Source organism: Beta vulgaris, chromosome 9, assembly GCF_026745355.1.
Source record: "Beta vulgaris subsp. vulgaris cultivar EL10 chromosome 9, EL10.2, whole genome shotgun sequence".
Lineage (NCBI taxonomy): Eukaryota > Viridiplantae > Streptophyta > Magnoliopsida > Caryophyllales > Amaranthaceae > Beta > Beta vulgaris.
Window position 1 is genome coordinate 7473188 of NC_079210.1, and position 20552 is coordinate 7493739.

The following is a 20552-nucleotide window of genomic DNA, read 5'->3' on the forward strand; positions in this document are numbered from 1 at the left end:
AGCTTGATAGAGTGATAGCAAACCAAGCTTGGATAGATGGTTATCCATCAGCTGAAGTCTCTTTTCAGAATGAAGGAGAATTTGATCATACACCAGCTCTACTTGTTGTATATCCAATTGATATAACAGGTATGAAACCATTTAAATATTTCACCATGTGGAGGAAAGCTCCTCAGTTTATGGATATCATTAGAAGGGTATGAAATGGAATAATTCAGGGGACAAGGATGTATCAAGTGATGAGGAAATTGAGAAGCACTAAGGCAGAGTTGAAAATATTGAATAAAGAAGGCTTTTCTGATATTCAAGCAGCTGATATACAAGCTTACAATAACATGATGAAAGCTCAACAACAGTTACACATGGATCCAAGAGATCATCAGAAGGCTGAGGAGGAGTTGAGAACTATAAAGAAGTATAAAGAAACTCATCATGCATATCTAGAATTCCTATCCCAGAAAGCTAAAGCAAGCTGGATCAAGGATGGTGATGAGAACACCTCCTTGTTCGATCAGAGCATAAGGGCTAGAAGATTACAGAATCAGATACATGGAATATATGATGCTGAAGCTAAGGGTCATGGTGTGATAACTCAAACGCTATCTCCCAAGCTTTTCTCACCTATTATCAGGAGCTTCTGGGTGGTAATATGATAGGAAGAAAACATGTCCTACAGGAGATTGTTCAAGAAGGACCTCTCATCACAGATGAGCATAGGGCTATCTTAACTGCTCCATACACTGTGGAGGAAGTTAAAAAAGCTTTATTCTCTATTCCAGGTTGTAAAGCACCAGGCACAGATGGATTTGGCTCATACTTCTATAGGGATGCATGGTCAATAATAGGAGATGAAGTGGTGGCAGCAGTACTAGATGTGCTTCAGAGTGGGAATTTATTGAAAGAGGTAAATACTACTGTTATCACACTGATTCCCAAGAACAAATGACCTAAAAATGTTACAGAATTTAGACCTATTTCTTATTGTAATACTTTGTATAAATGTATTACTAAGGTCTTATGTAATAGGTTAAGGCATGTTTTACCTGATTTGATCATGGAGAATTAGGGGAGATTTGTCCATGGGAGATACATTATCCATAATATTGTGGTAATTCAGGATCTAGTGAAACATTATGGAAGGAAACATGCTCAACCTAGCTGCTTACTGAAAATTGATTTACAAAAAGCATATGATACAGTTAATTGGGAATTTCTTCAAGAGATGCTTGATGGTTTAGGCTTTCCTCTACAATTCAGGAAACTGGTGATGGAGTGTGTTACAACACCAAAATTTTCATTGATGATAAATGGAAATATGAAAGGATTTTTTAAGTCCAATAGAGGGCTAAGGCAAGGGGACCCAATTTCCCCTTTGCTTTTTGTTCTGTGTATGGAGTATCTTGCTAGGATACTGAAGAAGGTGGGTGATTTTGAGCACTTTCAGTATCATCCAAGGTGCAAGGCAGTGAAGCTCTCTCACATGTGCTTTGCTGATGATCTCATCATGTGCTGTAAAGGGGAGTTTGCATCAACATATCTACTACTGAGAGCTTTTAAATTGTTTTCTGAAACTACTGGATTACAAGCTAATGTTGGGAAGTCTGCTCTTTATACACGTGGGATGAATAGAAGAGAACAGGAGAGATTGATTGATGTATCTGGCTTTCAATTACACAAACTTCCATTCAAGTACCTAGGGGTACCAATTTGTGCAAAGAGAATCACATCTGTTCAATGTGAAGTGTTGATAGAGAAAATGATTGCTAGGATAAGAATCTGGAGCAGTAGAAACTTATCCTATACAGCCAGGATGCAATTGGTTAACTCAGTTCTTATGAGTCTACATCAGTATTGGGCTCAAGTATTTGTCCTTCCACAACAAGTGTTGTAGAGAGTCAATCAGATTTGTAGAGCATACTTATGGAGTGGCCAATACTTTACTATGAAATCAGGAAATGTAGCTTGGGAGAATATATGTAAACCTAAGAAGGCAGGGGGTCTGGGGTTTAGAGATGTATTCACCTGGAATACAGCTTGTCTTGCTAAGTATGTATGGGCCATAGCTACTAAGCAAGACAGTGTCTGGATGAAATGGGTACACTCAGTGTACATTAGGGAGGTAGAATGGTGGGATTATGTTCCTACAGCTAACTCTAGCTGGTATTGGAGGAAATTATGCTCTGTTAAAGAGCAATTGAAGCAAGTATACAGTCAGGCTGAACTCAGAAGCATGAATCATTTTTCAGTAAAGGAGGTCTATGAGAAGTTGAAAGGTGACCAAGAAAGAGTTACTTGGGATGGCATAGTATGGAACAGACTTAGTCTACCTAAACATAGGTTTATATTATGGTTAGCCATACAAGAAAGGTTGCAAACAACGGCAAGATTAGCAACAATTGGTATCACCAGCAATGATTTATGTCTCTTGTGTGGTCAAGCAAGAGAAGATCATAAGCATCTATTCTTTAGATGCAAGTTCAGCTCAGAGTGTTTGAAACATTTAAAGTCCTGGTTGAAATGCTCAACTCAGTTTGAAGATTTAAATTAGTTGATTAGATGGAATCAACACAACAGGAGAACAAAGTTTCAAAAGCAAGTAATATCAGCAGGAGTAAATGCCATGGTTTATGTGATTTGGCAAAGTAGAAATAAGGTTTATTGGGAACAATGTGTTCCTACTATTCATGTAAGCTGCAAGCAAGTAGAGCAAATAGTCAAAGCTAGAGTAAATGTTGTTGTTCCTCAAAAAATATCGAGGCAAGACTTTAACTGGTTTCACAGTTTGTAATGGTTAGATATGCTTGGAAGTGTGTTTCCTAGCTTGTTTGTACTTGTATTTGGGTGAGGGAGTCCAACTAACCTAGGTTGTTTGCCTCCCATTTGATGAGTTTGGTTGTAAATTGTTGATTCATATATCTAATCTCTTACTTGCTTAGCAAAAAAAAAAAAAAAAAACTTATACAGCTGTTGTATTTAGTATGTAGTGGCCCATCTGTTGTGACTGATCTTCTGTAATGAGATGATTTTTTACTTTAGAAACTTTTTTCAAGTACCAACTGCTATTTGTAGGAGGAGAGTACTCCCACCAATAAGGTTGCCTCATATAGACCTCACTAATCCATTTGAGCCATAGTGAGTCTTTCTTGGTAGTTATCGCCCAATAGCTGCCATACATATTCCTCTCTTGGATTTTCCTGATCGCTAAACCCCCATCATGTTTAGGAATACAAACATTAGGCCAAGCTACATAGCCGCCCTTGCCACTGTAATGCTTACCAATCCAAAGGAATGCTCTGCACATCATTTCAACCTCTTTCAAAACTCTCTTTGGCGAGATAAAAACCTGAGCCCAATAGATGTGTATACTCATTAAAACTGAGTTTACAAGAACCAATCTACCTTGGTAGGATAGGTTCCTACTACACCAGCTTCTGATTCTTGTAGTCATCTTTTCCACAAGATTCATGCATCCCCTAATGGCAATCCTTTAAAACATATGGGAAACCCCAAATATTTAAAAGGAAGTTTACCAAGTTTGAAACCAGATGCATCAATGATTCTTTGCACCTCTTCTATAGTCATACCTGAAGTGTAAACTTGAGATTTACAATCATTCACCTCAAGCCCAGAAGCATCAGATGAGAAATGTTTGAAGCCTTGGAGCATATAATAAACAGACACAAAATCAGCCCTACTATACAAGATGACATCATCAGCAAAACAAAGATGATTAAGATTGACTCCAGCACATCTAAGATGAAATGTAAATTGAGTTTTATCCCCAACTACTCTTAAAGTCCTAGTCAAGTATTCCATACAAATTAAAAAAAAGAAGCGGGGAGAGAGGATGATCCTGCCTCAAAAAGAAAAAAACCATAACAATCTCCATTTACCAACAAAGTAAATTTAGGAGAGGAAACACAAACCATGACAAGCTTCAAAAATCTCTCTGGAAAATTCAATGCTCTCAGCATATCCTCTAAAAACCCCCAATCAAGTGAATAATATGCTTTTTTTTTCATATCTATCTTAATTATATAACAAGGACTAGTATTTTTCCTTCCATATTGTCTAACCAGGTCCTGACATATCATAATATCATGAGCTAGCAATGAACCTCCCCTGAATAAAAGCTCCCTTATATTAAGAGATTATATGTGCCAAAATATCTCTCACTCTCATACACATCACCTTTGTTATGCATTTGTAAACAACATTACAACATGCAATAGGTCTAAATTCAAAGACATGGCTAGGACATTTAACTTTAGGAATTAAAGTTAACATAGTAATGTTAATTTCTTTCAACAAGTTATCTGAGTTGAAGAAATCCTTCAAAGCATCAATTATGTCCTTCCTCATTGTATTCCAACCATCCGTGAAGAAGTGGGTGCCAAAACCATTAGGCCTTGGTGATTTATCACCAGGGATTGAAAAGAGAGCCTTCTGAATTTCATCCCTAGTTATAGGACATAGCAACACCTCTTATTCAGAAGAGCTTATCACTAGACCAGTTGAAATGATGTCATTTGCAATGGGACATCTAACTCTCTTGTAGTGCCTAGCAGCCTTTGATAGTACTCAATAAAACCTTTTTCGACCTCTACACCTTCCATCCAAAAACACCATCAATACTATGAATGTCATGGACTATGTTTTGAACTCTTCTTTGCTTTATTGCTCTATGGAGGACATTAGAATTTTCGTCTCCTTCTCTTATCCAACTTACTTTTGCTTTTTGTTATAAAAAGGACATGTCTAAGCCATGGACTTTTTTATACCATGCAACTGCAATCCTCTCACTTTCATCATAAGTACCAGCATTTCTCTGGGATTGACAAGCAAACAGGTCTGCATAGGCTTTGGGATCAGCTTCTTGCAGCTCATTATTGAAGCCACTTTTATTAATTTCCTTCATGGTCATCTTCACCCTTTTCAGCCTCTACACCACTCTAAACATCTTTGACCTTTGCACCTCGGTGGACCAGCACTCTTGAACTTTCTCTTGGAAATTAGGAGCACTACTCATCATCTTAAAGTATCTAAAAAGGGTTATGCCACTTCTGTTATCAGGGAACACTTTGACAACCACGGGTGAGTGATCAAACATGCCTTCAGGCATGAACCAAGCTTCAGAGTTTGTAAACTTTTCAACCCACTTCTCATTTCATAAAACTCTATCAAGCTTAAAAAACACTCCACCATCACCAAACTGCTTGTTATTCCAAGTGAAAAAATATCCAGAAGATTTCAAATCCTCTTAACCACACTCATTTAAACAAAATCTAAAAGAATGCATCTCCCTCAATCTAACAACAACTCCTATTCTTTCATCTCTATTTATGACACACTTGAAATCACCCATAATACTCCATGGTTTAGTAATTTTCACAGAAAGATAACAAAGATCCTTCCATAAACCCTCCCTCAAAGAAGTTTAGTTATGTGCATAAATGAAAGTACACCAAAACTCTTTTTCTACCACTAGAATCCCTAACAAAACAATGTATTAATTGATTAGTAAGGTGATGTGTTTTAAAATATACCGCAAGTGCACGGTGTCTGTTTGGCAGAAACTGGCAAATACGGGTCGATCCACAGGGAGAGGAGTTCTACAGATTTATGTTCAATTATCTAACTACTTCCAGAGAGGAAAAATAATTGAGGAGTTAATAACTAAGCTAGAGTAAACTAGAACGCAGAAAAATGGGAATTTATCAAATGATTAAAAACCTAGGGCAATCGATCGGTCCACCATGCTTATACCAGTTTAATCAATATAATATAGTTCAACAACACTTGGATTGAGGTTCGAATAAATGAAGTATTTCGTTAATCCTTGGTCAGGCATTAACAACTCCTAGATTAACATATGCCAGTATGGTCGCTCAACATAATCAAATCTACCTATTGTAATAAGCCTCTAATGAATATGATCTTTCGATTCTAATTCTTATTAGCTAAACATAACTCATGATATTGCGCAATTACATGAATTAAATAAGTATAACAAATCAACAGGAATTATTCTAGTTCAATCCAATTATTGAAGAACATCAAACCACAATCAAAAAGGTATAAACATGGCTTCCCTCTCTAAACCCTAGAAATAGACTACTCACTCATTATAATAAACAACTCAATAAACATGATCAAAGTAAAACAATTCATTAAATTAAGGAAAGTAAAGAAGAGTACCGAATGATTGAAGAACAATGAAAAAGGAAATCGACGATCTATATAATCTTCCAATGTAAAAGTTCAACAAAATTAGAGAGAATAAACTAAGTGTTTTGGCCCTAAAATCGTATATAATGAGATGGTCTAAATGAAAATACAAAAAACTTATTTATACTCTTTACAAAACCGGCTAAAAAACCCGAAAAAACGCGTCCCGAGAAACCGCTCGGTCGGGCGACGGTGATTACAACTTACGACAAAAAAAGCAAATCCGCCCGGTCGGGCGCGTAAGCATATTTTCCCATTTGGTCGCCCGGTTGACCGGGCTAACATTCCTTGAATTTTGGTGAAAAATAATTTTGCCCGGTCGACCGGGCGGAGAAATAGTGATTTTTGCGTAAACTTGTGAAGGCTCTATCTCTCAAACCAGATGTCGGATTGGGGCGTGTGACCTATAATTGGAAAGCCCTTGAAGTCTAGTTTAACACCCAATTGGAATTTTATGATTATCAATTTTATATCAAAAGTTATGGCCAAAATAGTGAACATGTGTTAGTTTTTACACTTCATTCGCTAACTCTTTGCTTCATTCTAACTCGAAATTGTCCCGAATGGATGCATTGTGATCCTTGAGCAATATATCTTCATCTTCAATGATTGATAAGCTTGATCTTAGGTAATCATAATCAATTTGCATCAAAGTAACCTGAAAATGATCAAAACACGTAAACGGGGAGTAGTAGAGCACAACTTACGTAATTCATTCCATTATGCACCTAAATGCTCTAAAAGGAGTTCTAAATGCAATCAAAATGCATCTAAAACTATATATATATGTGACATATCAAACTCCCCCAAGTTAAACCTTTGCTTGTCCTCAAGCAAATAAGACATGAACATGAATATGATTGCTTCACCCCTTTATATATGAAAACAGGGATTTAAATCTTTTGTAAAGCTCATAAATCATTCAAGCACGCATAATTCAAGTTCCACTGTTTAGATTACTCTATTTACCAATCGCCCAAATAACCAATCCAATGCAATTGCCTTATATGACATACGAATCTCGAAAAGGCACTCACTGGGGTGTCACTCCTCTCGACATTTTTGTGGCAGGCAAAAGATGTGCCCGATCACTCACCATCCTAACCATAATAACCCTTCCCACTCACACTCTCATGTGTTTAGAAAGGTGATAATGTCAGTCAACCTAATCATGTCGACTCAAGTAGCGAACGTACTCTTTAACCTTGACAATGTCAGTCAACCTAATAATGTAAGCGCAAGCTCAAGAGGACTTTTTCAGGGTTGTAATGGGGTTTAGGTATGGGTATGGATTATGTATGGGAAATGTGGTGGAAAAACCAAGAATAGGAGAGCACAAGTTACTAGAAGTATCAACCTGAATATAGCCAATAACAGTGTCCCAATTCTATAAATCACAAAATTTTCAATAAACTCATCCTTGAAGCAGTGTGATGAATTTTTTTCTTTGCAAGCACTTGTAAAAGAAAGAATTTTTGACTTATTGTTCGTTTCTTCTTTTTCAATCTTTCTTTTTCTTTCTCTTTGCATTTTTTTTCAATTCCATAATCACATGTATTTCACTTTGCTCATTCTTTTCTTTTTATCAACTTTTGTACCTTAATACAATCATCTCCATCCAAAGTAACTCATAAAAACTATCTCAGATACTAACTCAAACATATGCTCCCCCAAGCTAGGCTTGGGATTAATATCAAAACAAGGGCCATGGGCAATTAATGAGGTTTAGTAACATGAAACAGTCATTAGGATCAGCGGGGCTAAGGAGGATGATAGTATATCACAAAAATCACTTTGAGGCTCAAGAATCAGACAAAAGGACGCCTCTATCACAGCAATTGCCACAAGTCATCAGATATCAATGAGTACGTTGTCAAAGTCAAGATCAGTCAGCTAATGAGGAACTAAGACACAAGAAACAGAATGGATATAGAAATGAATCCATTGGCAAGAATGAATCCTCACAGTCTAACCAATTCAAGTATGCAGTCAAGATAAGCGCGTTATCATCAAAACTCACTTAAGGTCAAGGCATTTAGAGTTCACATTCCAGCATCACAATCTCAAGTGCCCAACTATCCAGATAAAGAGCCCAAATATACTTTCAAAGAACATCATGGGGCACAGAGAAGCAATCACACCAATCCAGTCAAATCGTATTTTTGGTATTTTTTCAGCAATATTTGTTTTGTTTTTTTTTTTTCTGAAAGCAAATAAATCTGACCTAAGAAAGCAAAAAATCTACACTAAAAGATAGTAAAAGAGAGAAAATACATACAAAAATCCTCCCCCAAGCTGAACGTGGCAATGTCCTCAGTGCCGCAAGATGAACTATAGGACGATGCTCAGAGGAAAAATTAACGTTAGTACTCTCCCGTTGGGTTAGTATTTAGATTAGGGTTAGGGATTAGGTTTAGATTTTAGGGTAAGGAGTTAATTGTGGCAAAATGGTAAATAAAGGTAACGGTGAGTTAACGACAGTTAAAAAAAGGGTAATTGGTGCACAAAAATGAAAAGTAAGAGGTATATGGTGAATTGTTGAAACATTGAGGGTATATTGTGAATTTCACGATTTGTCGGGGGTATTTGGTGAAATAACCATAGTATTAATCATAGAACAATTAATAGGTGAACTTAATTATCAGAATAATAGAAGTAAAGCGGGTTTAACAAACATACTAAATACGGGACAAGGGTGATCTGATGAACTCATAAATGGGGTGATGCTTGGAAACTCATATCAATGTAATCTTTCACTTCGACTTTGTTTTTCAAGCAATTATCATCTCGTAATATGTTTGAACATAACCCACCAAACATTATTGGGCCACTTGATCTTCCAATCCATTCATTTTATAATAATCTGAGAAATCTTATTGATTAATAGTAAACTTACTTATTATGGAATTTAATTGAAACCTAATTAAACATATATACTTATTATGTATTACCTCATGAAAATTTGTATCATGGAAACATTCAAATCTTCCCTACATAAAAATTATTTGATATGGACCTTAGAAATGAAGGTCGATGACTTTTCAAGGTAGTAGAATTGTTGCGCCCCCAAAACAACCTCTATTACACTATCATTGGGTAAATAGCTAGCGCACTCATGCAACCAAAAGCATAGAATAGTAAGGCCTTGCAACACCTCTGGATCGAGAATAAGTGGGTTCTTTGCACATGAAACATTTGTCTTCATCTTCTTATCACGTGAACAAGCCTTCTTTTCCCTCCTGCGATGTGAACCGACCTTTCCTGAAACCTAGTAATTAGTTAAAAGTAAAAATATTACTAACTATATATCATAGGAAAAAGAAAACAAAAGACGTATATATATATATATATATATATAATTATATTATTATATAATATATATATATATATATATATATAATATATATATATATATATATATATATAATAATATATATATATATATATATATATAATCATTGTACTCATCTGAAAACCGCACCAATGAACACGACCATAGAACATAACTACTAATTGCTTGGCTAAGTAAATGTAGATCAACTTCTGGTTGCGGTAGCGAAAGAGGTAATTATTCAAAATCAGACACAATTTCATTGATGGTGACCACATAGTGATTATCGTCCACTAACTGGTTATGCAATCATACTCGGTCACTAGGGGGGTTGTGCATGGCCATATGCTACCAGAATGAATCTATCAGAACCATCTCCTCGAGCTAAGAGTTCACATGCGGTCTCCTCCGTAAAAAAACTCCATTTATATTAGCTCATTGAAAAACTCCATTGAAAAAAGTGCAACACTTGTTTAATAAAGCAAAGGGATTAAGTAATTACCTTCAATTCAGGTACTGAAGCTGGATTAGATAAAGGTATCATCGGATCATTGGATGCTCGTGGATCATCGGTCGACTATGGAATAATAAAACTACTACCCTTCTTCGACGCAAAAGTCGGTAAACCCATTTGCTCCAATATGGTGTTGAAGTTATGTGTCATCTCTTCCCTTAGCTCCTCCCGAACTGCAACCTTGATACACTCCACATCTACAACCATCCAATTCACACTACTTACACTTGATTTTGTTAATGTAGTGTATTGATCACCATATACATTTCTCAAACTGAGACGGACACCTCCTACGCCTCACGCGTCCATTGTGGTCCTTTCTTAAAGTTTCGTGCAATGCATCGATGTGTCCTTTAGGAGTAAACTCACTGGATGCCTCTTTTTTCTTCAAGCCAATCTACATTAGAATAAGAGTGTTGAACCCTAGTTTTGATGATGACAAAGAAACAAAGATGCAAACTAAGTAGTGAACTAATGAGTTATTTAAGTGTATGATGTTTAAGGTGTCAATGAAAGGAACTGGGAGAATACGAAGTCAAGGAAGAAGTCAAGAGAGGATTTCAAAGGCTAAGTAAAGAAGTTTCTATAAGTTGATACTGGAGCAAGCATTGGATCAAGAAGAATAAAAGCTAGGCGTTTTATTTTCTAGTTCCATTGTAAAGGAACAAAGTAAGGATGATAAGGAACATTGGCAGTTTTATTTGAGAATGAGAGTTTGTTCCTTTCTAAGGAACAAACTAAGTGGCACTAAACGAATCTGTTAAAGGAACTTGGTTTATAAAAGGAACTAGACTTAGGCGTGCAAAAGTATAACGGTACAATTATGCAATGGAGTAAGTCATGCCTAAATTATAGGAAATTAGTTTTATCTAATTTAAAATCAGTTTTAATAGAAAATCTGTTTAGAGAAAAGATTTTGTTTTTCGGAAAATATAAGAAAATAATTATCCGGTTTTATAAAGAGTTTGTTTAAAAGATATTATTTTCTTAAAGATTAAAAATTCAGTTTTAAATGATAAATTTGTTTTATAACTAACTGATTTTCGGATAAAGCTCAAGGAACTCCTATTACTTAGGAGTTGTGGCTAAAATATATCTACGTTCATATTGAGATCATGGGATCATGGGACATGATGAGAAACGTGTTCCTTAGGGGAAGGAACATCATGGGTTAATGGACTTAACATGTAATCGAGTTTTACTCCCACGTTCTTCATGATTGTCACTATAAATATTGAAGTCTAAATGAGTTCCAAAATGTGTCTGACTAAGTATTTAAGTGAGTTTAACTAAGGGCCTGTTCTCTTCGGCATAAAACAGCTGAACTGAACTGAACTGAACTGAACTGAATTGAATTGAACTGAACTGAACTGAATTGAATTGAACTGAACTGAACTGAATTAAATTGAATTGAATTGAACTGAACTGAACTAAACTGATCTGATCTGAACTGAACTGAACTGAACTGAACTGAAATGAATAGTGATATGTGAGAGTAAAAGTATTGTCAAGAGCTGAACTGAACTGAACTGAACTGGTCTGAACTGAACTGAACTGATCTGAACTGAACTGAACTGAACTGAACTGAACTGAACTGAACTGAATTGAACTGAACTGAACTGAACTGAACTGAACTGAACTGAACTGAACTGAAAATAAGCTGGGGAGAACAGGCCCTAATTAAGTGTCAGTGCCTTCATTCTCTCATAATAGCCATTTGTTCTTTGCTTTCTTACTCTAATTCCACTAAGCTTATTTCGATCAATTGTATTTTGGTTTTTGGGTAAGGGAACTTTGAGTGAAGTTCTGTAAGAAGAAGCTTTGAGTGAAGCTTGTATGAGTGAAAAACTTCGAGTGAAGTTGAGAGAGGCTACTGTTAAGGAACAGTGGCTCAGGAACTTGAGTTTAGGAACTCAAGGTGTGGCTCGAGTTAGAATTAGGTTGTAACAAAGTTGTTTGGCCTAATTAGTGAAAGATGAGTTTAAAATCCCTAGTGGTCGAGGTTGTTTCTTCTTGTTGGGCCCAAGAAGTTTTTCCTCGTAAAAATCCCTTGTGTTCCTCTAGCTTGTTTATTCGTTTAAGTTTTAATTTCCGCAAAAAAGTTACGTTTATTTCTACACCTACAATTCACCCCCCCTCTTGTAGTGTTCCTAGGGAAATAACAATTGGTATCAGCAGAACTCACGTAAGATAGGAAACCCTATTGAGAAAAAGATCCAAGGAACAATGAATACCACCGAGAAACTTGAAGAAGGTTATTCCACTCAAAGGCCTCCTATGTTCAATGGGAAGTACTACAACTATGGAAGAACCGCATGGAGATATTCATCAAAGCTGAAAACTATCAGGTATGGAGAGTCATTGAAGTTGGTGATTTCGAAGTCACAACTACAAATGACAAAAATGAGGTAACTCTAAAACCCCTCTCTGATTATGACAAATCTGATTTTGAAAAAATGGAAGTAAATGCCATGGCTATTAAACTGTTGCATTGTGGACTTGGACCCCATGAACATAATAGGATCATGGGATGCAAATCCGCAAAGCAAATATGGGATTTACTAGAAGTAACCCAGAAGGAACTAATGAAGTTAAAAGATCGAAAATTGATTTACTTATGAATCAATATGAACTGTTCTGCATGAAATCTAAGAAAGCATCCGAGACATGTTTACTCGTTTTACTTACATTATTAATGAGTTGGCTTCTCTTGGAAAGTTTATTTCATCTGAGGAACAGGTTCGAAAGGTTCTTAGGAGTCTTCCTAAGGACAGATGGATGGCTAAAGTCACTGCTCTTCAAGAAACAAAAGACTTCACTAAGTTCAACTTAGAACAGCTGGCAGGGTCACTTATGACTCATGAGCTTCACCTTGATACTGAGATATGGTGAAAGCTCCAAATCAAAATCAATTGCTCTCAAAGCAGATGATGAAGATGATTCGGATCAGAAGAAGAAGAAGCACCCTCATGGTTCGAAAATTTCGAAAGATGTACAGGAACATGAAGAATGGAAACTTCAAAGGTAAAACTAAGAAATTTTCTAACAAAGCTGCTTGTCATAAATGTAGTAACAGATCACTTCATCAAGGAATGTCCTCTTTGGGAAAATGACAAAACCAAAGAAAGGAACAAGGAACGCTTTGCTGAAAGGAACAAAGAATCAAAGCACCTTTCTCTAAGGCAAATGTGCGCAAAGCTATGATAGCTGCTTGGGGAGATTCAGAGACGGAAGAAGAAGAGGAACAACAACTGAAGAAACAGCAAACCTTTGCCTCATGGCAAACACTGACGAAAAAGAAGATGAAAAAAAGTTGAGGTAAGTCAACATGGTCTTGAGTCAGACTTAGATGTAAAACTAGGCCTGAAATATATGATCTTCTTTATGATGCAATTCTTGAATGTAGAGATGAACGTAAAAACGTAAACAAACGGAACAAGCCTAAAATCTGCAAGGAACACATAGAATGGCTTAAGAAAATGAGAACGATGTTGAAACAAGATTCTTTGATTTATTGATAAAAACTTAAAAATCAAAGAATGTTATGAAAGTTTGAAAAATGAAAATTATCTAATTAATTTAGAGATTTCACACTTGAAAGTTTGTCCCTGTTCTGAGTTCCTTTGATATAAGATCAACCCCTTTGAAAGGATACAGATCTGAGATTGAAAATTTGAATAAAGAGAAAAATTTTTAAAGGAACAGATCTGTATCTTAAAAAGGAACTGGTTGTCGCAAGGAACAGAGGCAAAATCATGAAAGTTCCTAAGTGGATTGAAAACCAAGACCAAAGGAAGGAAGGTCTTGGTTTTGAAAACTACAAGAAAAGGAACAAGACAAAGAAATATGTTGATCTACCTAGTGATAAATTTGTATGTATTGTGGAAGGTAGGTCATTACATAAATCAATGTCAACTAAAATCTGAGATGATTGGAAAAATGTGACAATAAGTAAGAAAAAATGGGTTGTCAAAACAATCCTAGTCAAGAACAGGAACCCACGAAAGATGGGGTTCCTACAACTAAAACTAGTTGATTTTTGCAGGTTGGAGTGAGGGGAACAACACATGGTATCTCGATAGTGGTTGTTCCAAGCACATGACAGGAGACAAAACTAAGTTTCTCTCACTCACAACCTATGAAGGTGGAAGTGTAACATTTGGTGATAATAAGAAAGGTAACATAGTTGCTATGGGTAAGGTTGGTAAGTCACCACTACACTCCATTGAAAATGTATTTTTAGTTGAAGGTCTAAAACATAACTTTAAGATTTCTCAATTCTGTGACAAGGGAAATACTGTAAAATTTGATAAAGAAAAATGCTTGATCATCAACATTAAAACTAAGAAGGTTATCTTGGAAGGAACAAGGAAAGGGAACACATACATTGTGGATCTGGACCTTGTTCCTCAAATCAATTTAACTTGTCTTAGTGTTATTGAAGATGATTCATTCTTTGGCACAAGCGTCTAGGACATGCTAGCTTTTCATTACTTGAGAAACTTAGATCAAAAGATCTTGTTTTAGGATTACCATCCATAAAATTTCATATTGATCAAGTTTGTGATGCATGTGCACGAGGTAAGCAAGTAAGATCTCCTTTCAAATCTAAAACGATTGTAAGTACCACTAAACCATTAGAATTAATTCATATGGACTTATGTGGACCCATGAGAATTCAAAGCAGAAGTGGAAAGAGGTATGTACTGTGATATTACAACAAGTTTGTTGCATGGAAGATCTACTCTTTATATGTGGTTGCATATTACAACAAGTTTGTTGCAAGGAAGATCTACTCTTTGGCTGAAAGTGAGGCTGCTCCTTTGTTTCGTGCTCGTATCGAACTCCACAGTCCAAAAGACTCATGACTTTATTTTAGGCCTTGATGATGAACAATATAAGAGTCTCCACCTTCAAATTCTCGACATGGACCACTTCCTTACTTCAAGTAAGGCTTTTTCTTTGGCTTCCCAAGAAGAGTGTCATCGGACTATTGTTTGTGATCGAGACGACAAGACTGAAATTGTTAGCTTTGTTGTTCAATGCTCTGCACATGACTCCGCCGACGTGCAATCATTGTGGTAAATTCAGCCATGATTATGAAAGTTGCAATCAACGCATTGGTTATCCTAATGGCACTCGTGGAGGTTGAAGTGGCAAGAAAGAGGTGGACGTGGCTATGGTGGTCCACTTGTGGCCACGGACAGTCGGGACATGTACAGGCAGCATTAAAGACTGCATAGCAAGTTTTCGGCAATAGTGGGTTGGTGGCGCTGATAGCTTCAGACAGTCGGGTCTTTCGAATCATCAGATGCAACCTCATTACCCTTCTCGAGAATGTGACTTCAAATAACCAATATTTTGGTAAGACTATTGCTTGTACATAGCTCCTTGATAGTGGTAATTCACATCATATGACACGAGTGTTGAATACTCTTATTGATGTATGGAGGTCCTCATAATTTCCTAATGGTGTAGGATTGCTGCAATCACTAAAGTCACTTGCGATTTGGACCACAGATTGGTTCTTCGGAATGTTTTACATGTTCCTAATCTTACATGCAATTTAATTTCCGTTGGTCCGCTTATTAATGACTCTCAATGCCTTATAACATTTACTCATCGTCTTTGTGTTATATACAGGTTTGCATAACAAGGATGGTGATTGGACTCGGGGGGGCTTAGGAATGGGGTATATGTGTTTCAAGCAATGGATCAACGGATATCAGCATATACTACTACGGTGGATTTTGCGCTTCATCTACATCGTCGCGTGGGTCACCCTTCAAGTCAACATTTTTCTTTTATTTGTACATCTTGCAACAGTAGCAAAGTTAAGAACGAATTAGACAAATGTGATGTGTGTTTTCGTGCTGAAAGTACACGTAATGTTTTTCCTTTAGGTGAAATAAGCAGATATTATTTATTCTAATTCATTGTGACTTATGAGGCCCTTACACAAGTCTTCTTTACTGTTCTCATTACTTTCTCACAATTGTGGATGATCACTCCCGTACTATCTAGGTCTATTTAATTAAGGAGAAGAGTGCTATACCTATTTCCTTACGCAATTTTTATGCCATGCTTAAAACCCAATATGATAAAATTGTGAAAATTGTCCGATCAGAGAATGGTTCAGAAATGCTTACAACGCCTCTCATCCAATTTTATCAAGATATGGGTATTTTGTTTCAAACGTCATGTGGTAATACACCAAACACCACAACATAATGGGAGCGTAGAGCGTAAACACATAATATTATAGATATCTCTAGGGCCTCGCGTTTTTAAGCTTCATTACCAATCCGTTTTTAGAGTGACTATGCGCAAGCTGCGGTCCACTTTATCAATCGGACCCATACAGAGGTGCTCGACGCAGATCACTGTTTATGCCAATTTTGTACTAAGTACTCAAAAGGAATAGGGAGCCAACAACGAGATCTTCATACTAAGGCAATCAATATGAACGAATCAATGAAATACGTAAAAGGAATGAAACAGTAAAATGACAAACAAATTGTTGACGGGGAAAACCCGAATGACAGGAAAAACCCCGGGTGATTCTCTTGATCACCAATTCACTAGTAGGCCAACGCCGTCAATACAATAGGAATTACAATGGCAATGTTGTTTCTCTCGTAACAATGAAAAATGATGAGAGAGTAGATAGCTTGGTGAGTATGAGAGTCATGTGAGCTAAAAAGGAGAGAGAAAACGAGGTTTACATTAGACTAATATATATATACTTCGTAAAATATTCCATGCAACAGCCTTCTTTGTTCCTTTTTGACGGGCCGCGTCAGCCTATTTTGTAGCGTAATCCCACTTCTTCCTCAACTGCCAAAACAAAGAAATAGATTTCCTCTTGACTTGGTCACACTTCTTAGTGGCCCAACTGCTATACTCTTCAAATTCAAACCAGACCCATGCTGCCGCCAAAACTCCAAAACTTGGGCCAACAATTAACCCTAATTGACGTGTGTCCTAAAACTGTTTTTAGGAAAAACCGTCAATTACTTGCCTTGAGACGGAGAAGTGTAAAGCCACTCCTTTGGAGGCTCGCCATTCGTGATGCAAGAGGGAGTCTCCCACCTAAGGCCCCTACTCTTACTGTTGTCCACCAGCACAAGCGGTGTTAACTAATTCCCTGATTCCCCCGCGAATTGTGAATTGAGAAAAGCACATTATGGTCGATTTTGTTTCGTTTTTGGCTCATTTTGGGCGAATTGGCGAACTCAAAAGGCAAATTAGATGCGAATCAGGTAACACTGAGCACAAGGCCTGCATGGTTGCACCATCCTGTTCCCCAATTCAGCAGGCTGACGTAAGTATATTAAAAACATAAATATACAACTTACCAAGCCTAATAAAATATTACTTTATGGTCCATGATTCATAAACTAGTATTCTAGTACTCACTCCCCCCCCCCCCCAATTCACCATCCTAGGCTCCCAGCATTCGCAGCCGCCATGCAAACCTCGTGCTCCTAGCTAGCTTCCCCACTCTCTCTCTCTTGAAGGTTGCGACACAGAAGTTCATCGCCGGCAGGTAAATCTCGTCATTCTCTCTCTCGCTTCGGTCTTCGCTCATCACCATCACCATTCTCACCGGCGCATAAGCTTATCACCGGAGAAGAAACTCGTCTCTAGCGCAAAAACCCACTGTTTTCTAACAGCTTTTTGGTGTTTTGCGACAAATATATGACAGGTACATAGTCTTTTATTTTTACGGTTGTTTTCCACTTTTTGATTTCATTTGCTAATTTTTGGGTATATAATTTCGGTTTTTAATTTAGATTCGATTGTGTATTGCTATTGGAAATGTAATATTTATTATGTTGGTTATGATTTTTGAATAATTATGTTTGATTATAATTTTGTTTGTTATGTTTTGTTATGAATATTTGTTACTTGTTAGCTTCATTTTGTGAACTTAATTATGTATTCTGTGTGGGTGGTGTGTGTTGTGCGGAGTGTGGTGTGTGTTGTGTGTGCTGTTGTGATGCGTGTGGTGTGGTGTGTGGTGTGTGGTGTGTGCTGTTGTAGTGTGTGGTGTTTGGTGTGTGTTGTTGTGGTGTATGGTGTTTGGTGTGTGCTGTTGTGGTGTGTGGTGTTTGGTGTGTGTTGTTGTGCTACTGTGGTGTGTGGTGTGTTGGTAATAGTTTTTATTAATATTTCTATCATGTGTGTTGTTTGAAAACAATGGAGGTCTTTACTAATTTTTTGGTACATGAATGTTTGTAGGTTTTTTCGACCTTTAAAGAAGATTGAAGCATCAAACTTGTAATGGAGTGAAGAATTTTTGTTTTATAATAGGTTGTTCCTTATTTAAGAGACTAAGAGTTGTGAAATTGTATTTTTAGATCATATTGTTGTTTTAGAGATAATTTCTATGATTTGTTTGTTTAAAATAATCAAATGGACGCATGGAAGAACTTGAATATTTTTTAAATGTTTGATGATTGTAGTAACTTTAATGATTTTTTAAAAAAAACATAAGGTAAAACTAATTTTACATTATTTACTCTTAGCGAACAATCGAGCGGAGCTCGAGTCGAGCTTCTCGAGCCTATCGAGCTCGAGTCGAGTTTTGAGTTTCGAGTTTCGAGTTTTGAGTTTTGAGTTTTGAGTTTCAAGTCGAGTTGGAAAAAAAATTAACGAGCACGAGTCGAGCAAGGGCTTAACGAGCTTAACGAGTTTTCGAGTCGAGTCGAGCAGGGTTTGCGAGTTTTAGAGTCAAGTCGAGCAGGGTTTGCGAGTTTTCGAGTCGAGTCGAGTCGCGCTCGATTAGCACCCCTAGTTATAGTGCACCCATTTCTTGATATTTGATGTAAGCCATGAAGTGGGAAGTACACCAATTAGATGATATTAATGCATTTCTTCATGGTGATTTGGATGAAGAGGTTTATATGCGCTACCAAGAGAAATAAAATTGTTGTCTTAGTAAGTCTTTATATGGATTGCGACAGTCGAGTCGTAATTGGTTCTTCAGGCTTACATCATCCCTTCGAAAGTACGATTTTCGGCAATCTCATGGCGATCATATTCTTTTTACCTTTCCAAAGGGGATGGATTTTTTATCCATAATAATCTATATTGATGATATTTTGGTGGCCAGTAATAATACATGTTTGTGCGCATCATTTAAACGTTATCTTGATGAGTGTTTTCGTCTGAAGGACCTTGGTCCGTTTAAATATTTTCTCGGAATCAAATGTGCTTAGTCTTCGGATGGGATGTTCTTGAATAACGTAAATACGCTTTGAATGTTTTGGCCGAGGTCGACCTTCTTGCATGTAAGCGTGTTGACATGCCTCTCCCGCAAAATAATCACCTTGTCATGTCTAGTCCACTGTTTACAAATCAGGCTCCATACCATCGTATTGTAAGAAGGTTAATTTATCTCACCATTATTCGTCCAGATTTGTCGTCTTTCATACATATCTTATCTCAATTTATGCAAAGCCCGCAACAAGATATTTTGATATGGCAATCCGCATCTTAAGATATGTAAAAGGTCACCCACATTAAGTATTGATGCTACCTGTCGATTCAGATTTACAAGTTTATACATATTGTTGTTCTCTTTCCCGTTGTTCGATGACTTTACATTTTGTAGCCTCGGGTAGTTCTTGTGTTTCGTGGAAGACGAAAACGCAATCCACATTTTCTCAATATCGGCCGCAGTTGAGTACCACACAATGGCTCATGCATGCCGGAAGTTAAGTGGTTGCGAGTCCTTCTCGCCTCTGGTGGTGTCCAGCATCGTCAACCTACTCGATTTTTGTGTGACAACCAAGCAGCGATTCATATTACTACCAACCCAGTATTTGAAGAGCATTTGAAGCATATTAACATTGACCGTCATTTTGTTCGTGACCTACTACAATATAGCATGATCTCTATTGCACACGTTGGTACTAAGTTCCAGACTTCCAGTTGGGTATTTGTACCCTTATGCTCCAACTTGTGGGGATGTATTGGATATGTTTAGCATTCAAGTATTTGGGAAACTAGAGTTTGTTTCCTGGTAGAGTTAGTAGATCTAGTCCACAAAGAATTAGAATTTATTATTCTTAGGACTATAAATATTGTAAAGCTTCACCATATTAATCTAAGGGCCTATTCTCTTCGGCATAAAACAGCTGAACTAAACTGAACTGATCTGAACTGATTTGAACTCAATTGAATTGAACTAAAATGAATAGTGATATGTGAGAGTAAAAGTATTGTCAAGAGCTTAACTGATCTGAACTGGTCTGATCTAAACTGAATTGAATTGAATTGAACTGAAAATAAGCTGGGGAGAACACTCCCTAAGTCAATATACATATTTCTCACAAGTTCTACCAAAATTCCTTTTGGATAACCCAAAAAAGAAAGTTCGTAAATTCTTATGGGCCATAGGGAGTAATTATATGTAATGAACTGACATCTTTAGGACACATTAAAGAAGAAGATTATGGACTTAGATGGAAC

The 20552-nt window shown here is 36.9% G+C and overlaps 1 protein-coding gene across 1 annotated transcript; it reads left to right on the plus strand.

The window, feature by feature from the left end:
* The first annotated feature begins 227 nt into the window (after positions 1-227).
* Positions 228-1891, plus strand: LOC104885045 (uncharacterized). Its single transcript, XM_010669754.1, has 3 exons — positions 228-582; positions 657-904; positions 1118-1891. Exons 1-3 carry the CDS (start codon positions 228-230, stop codon positions 1889-1891), a joined length of 1377 nt encoding a protein of 458 aa, XP_010668056.1.
* The last annotated feature ends 18661 nt before the right edge of the window (positions 1892-20552 follow it).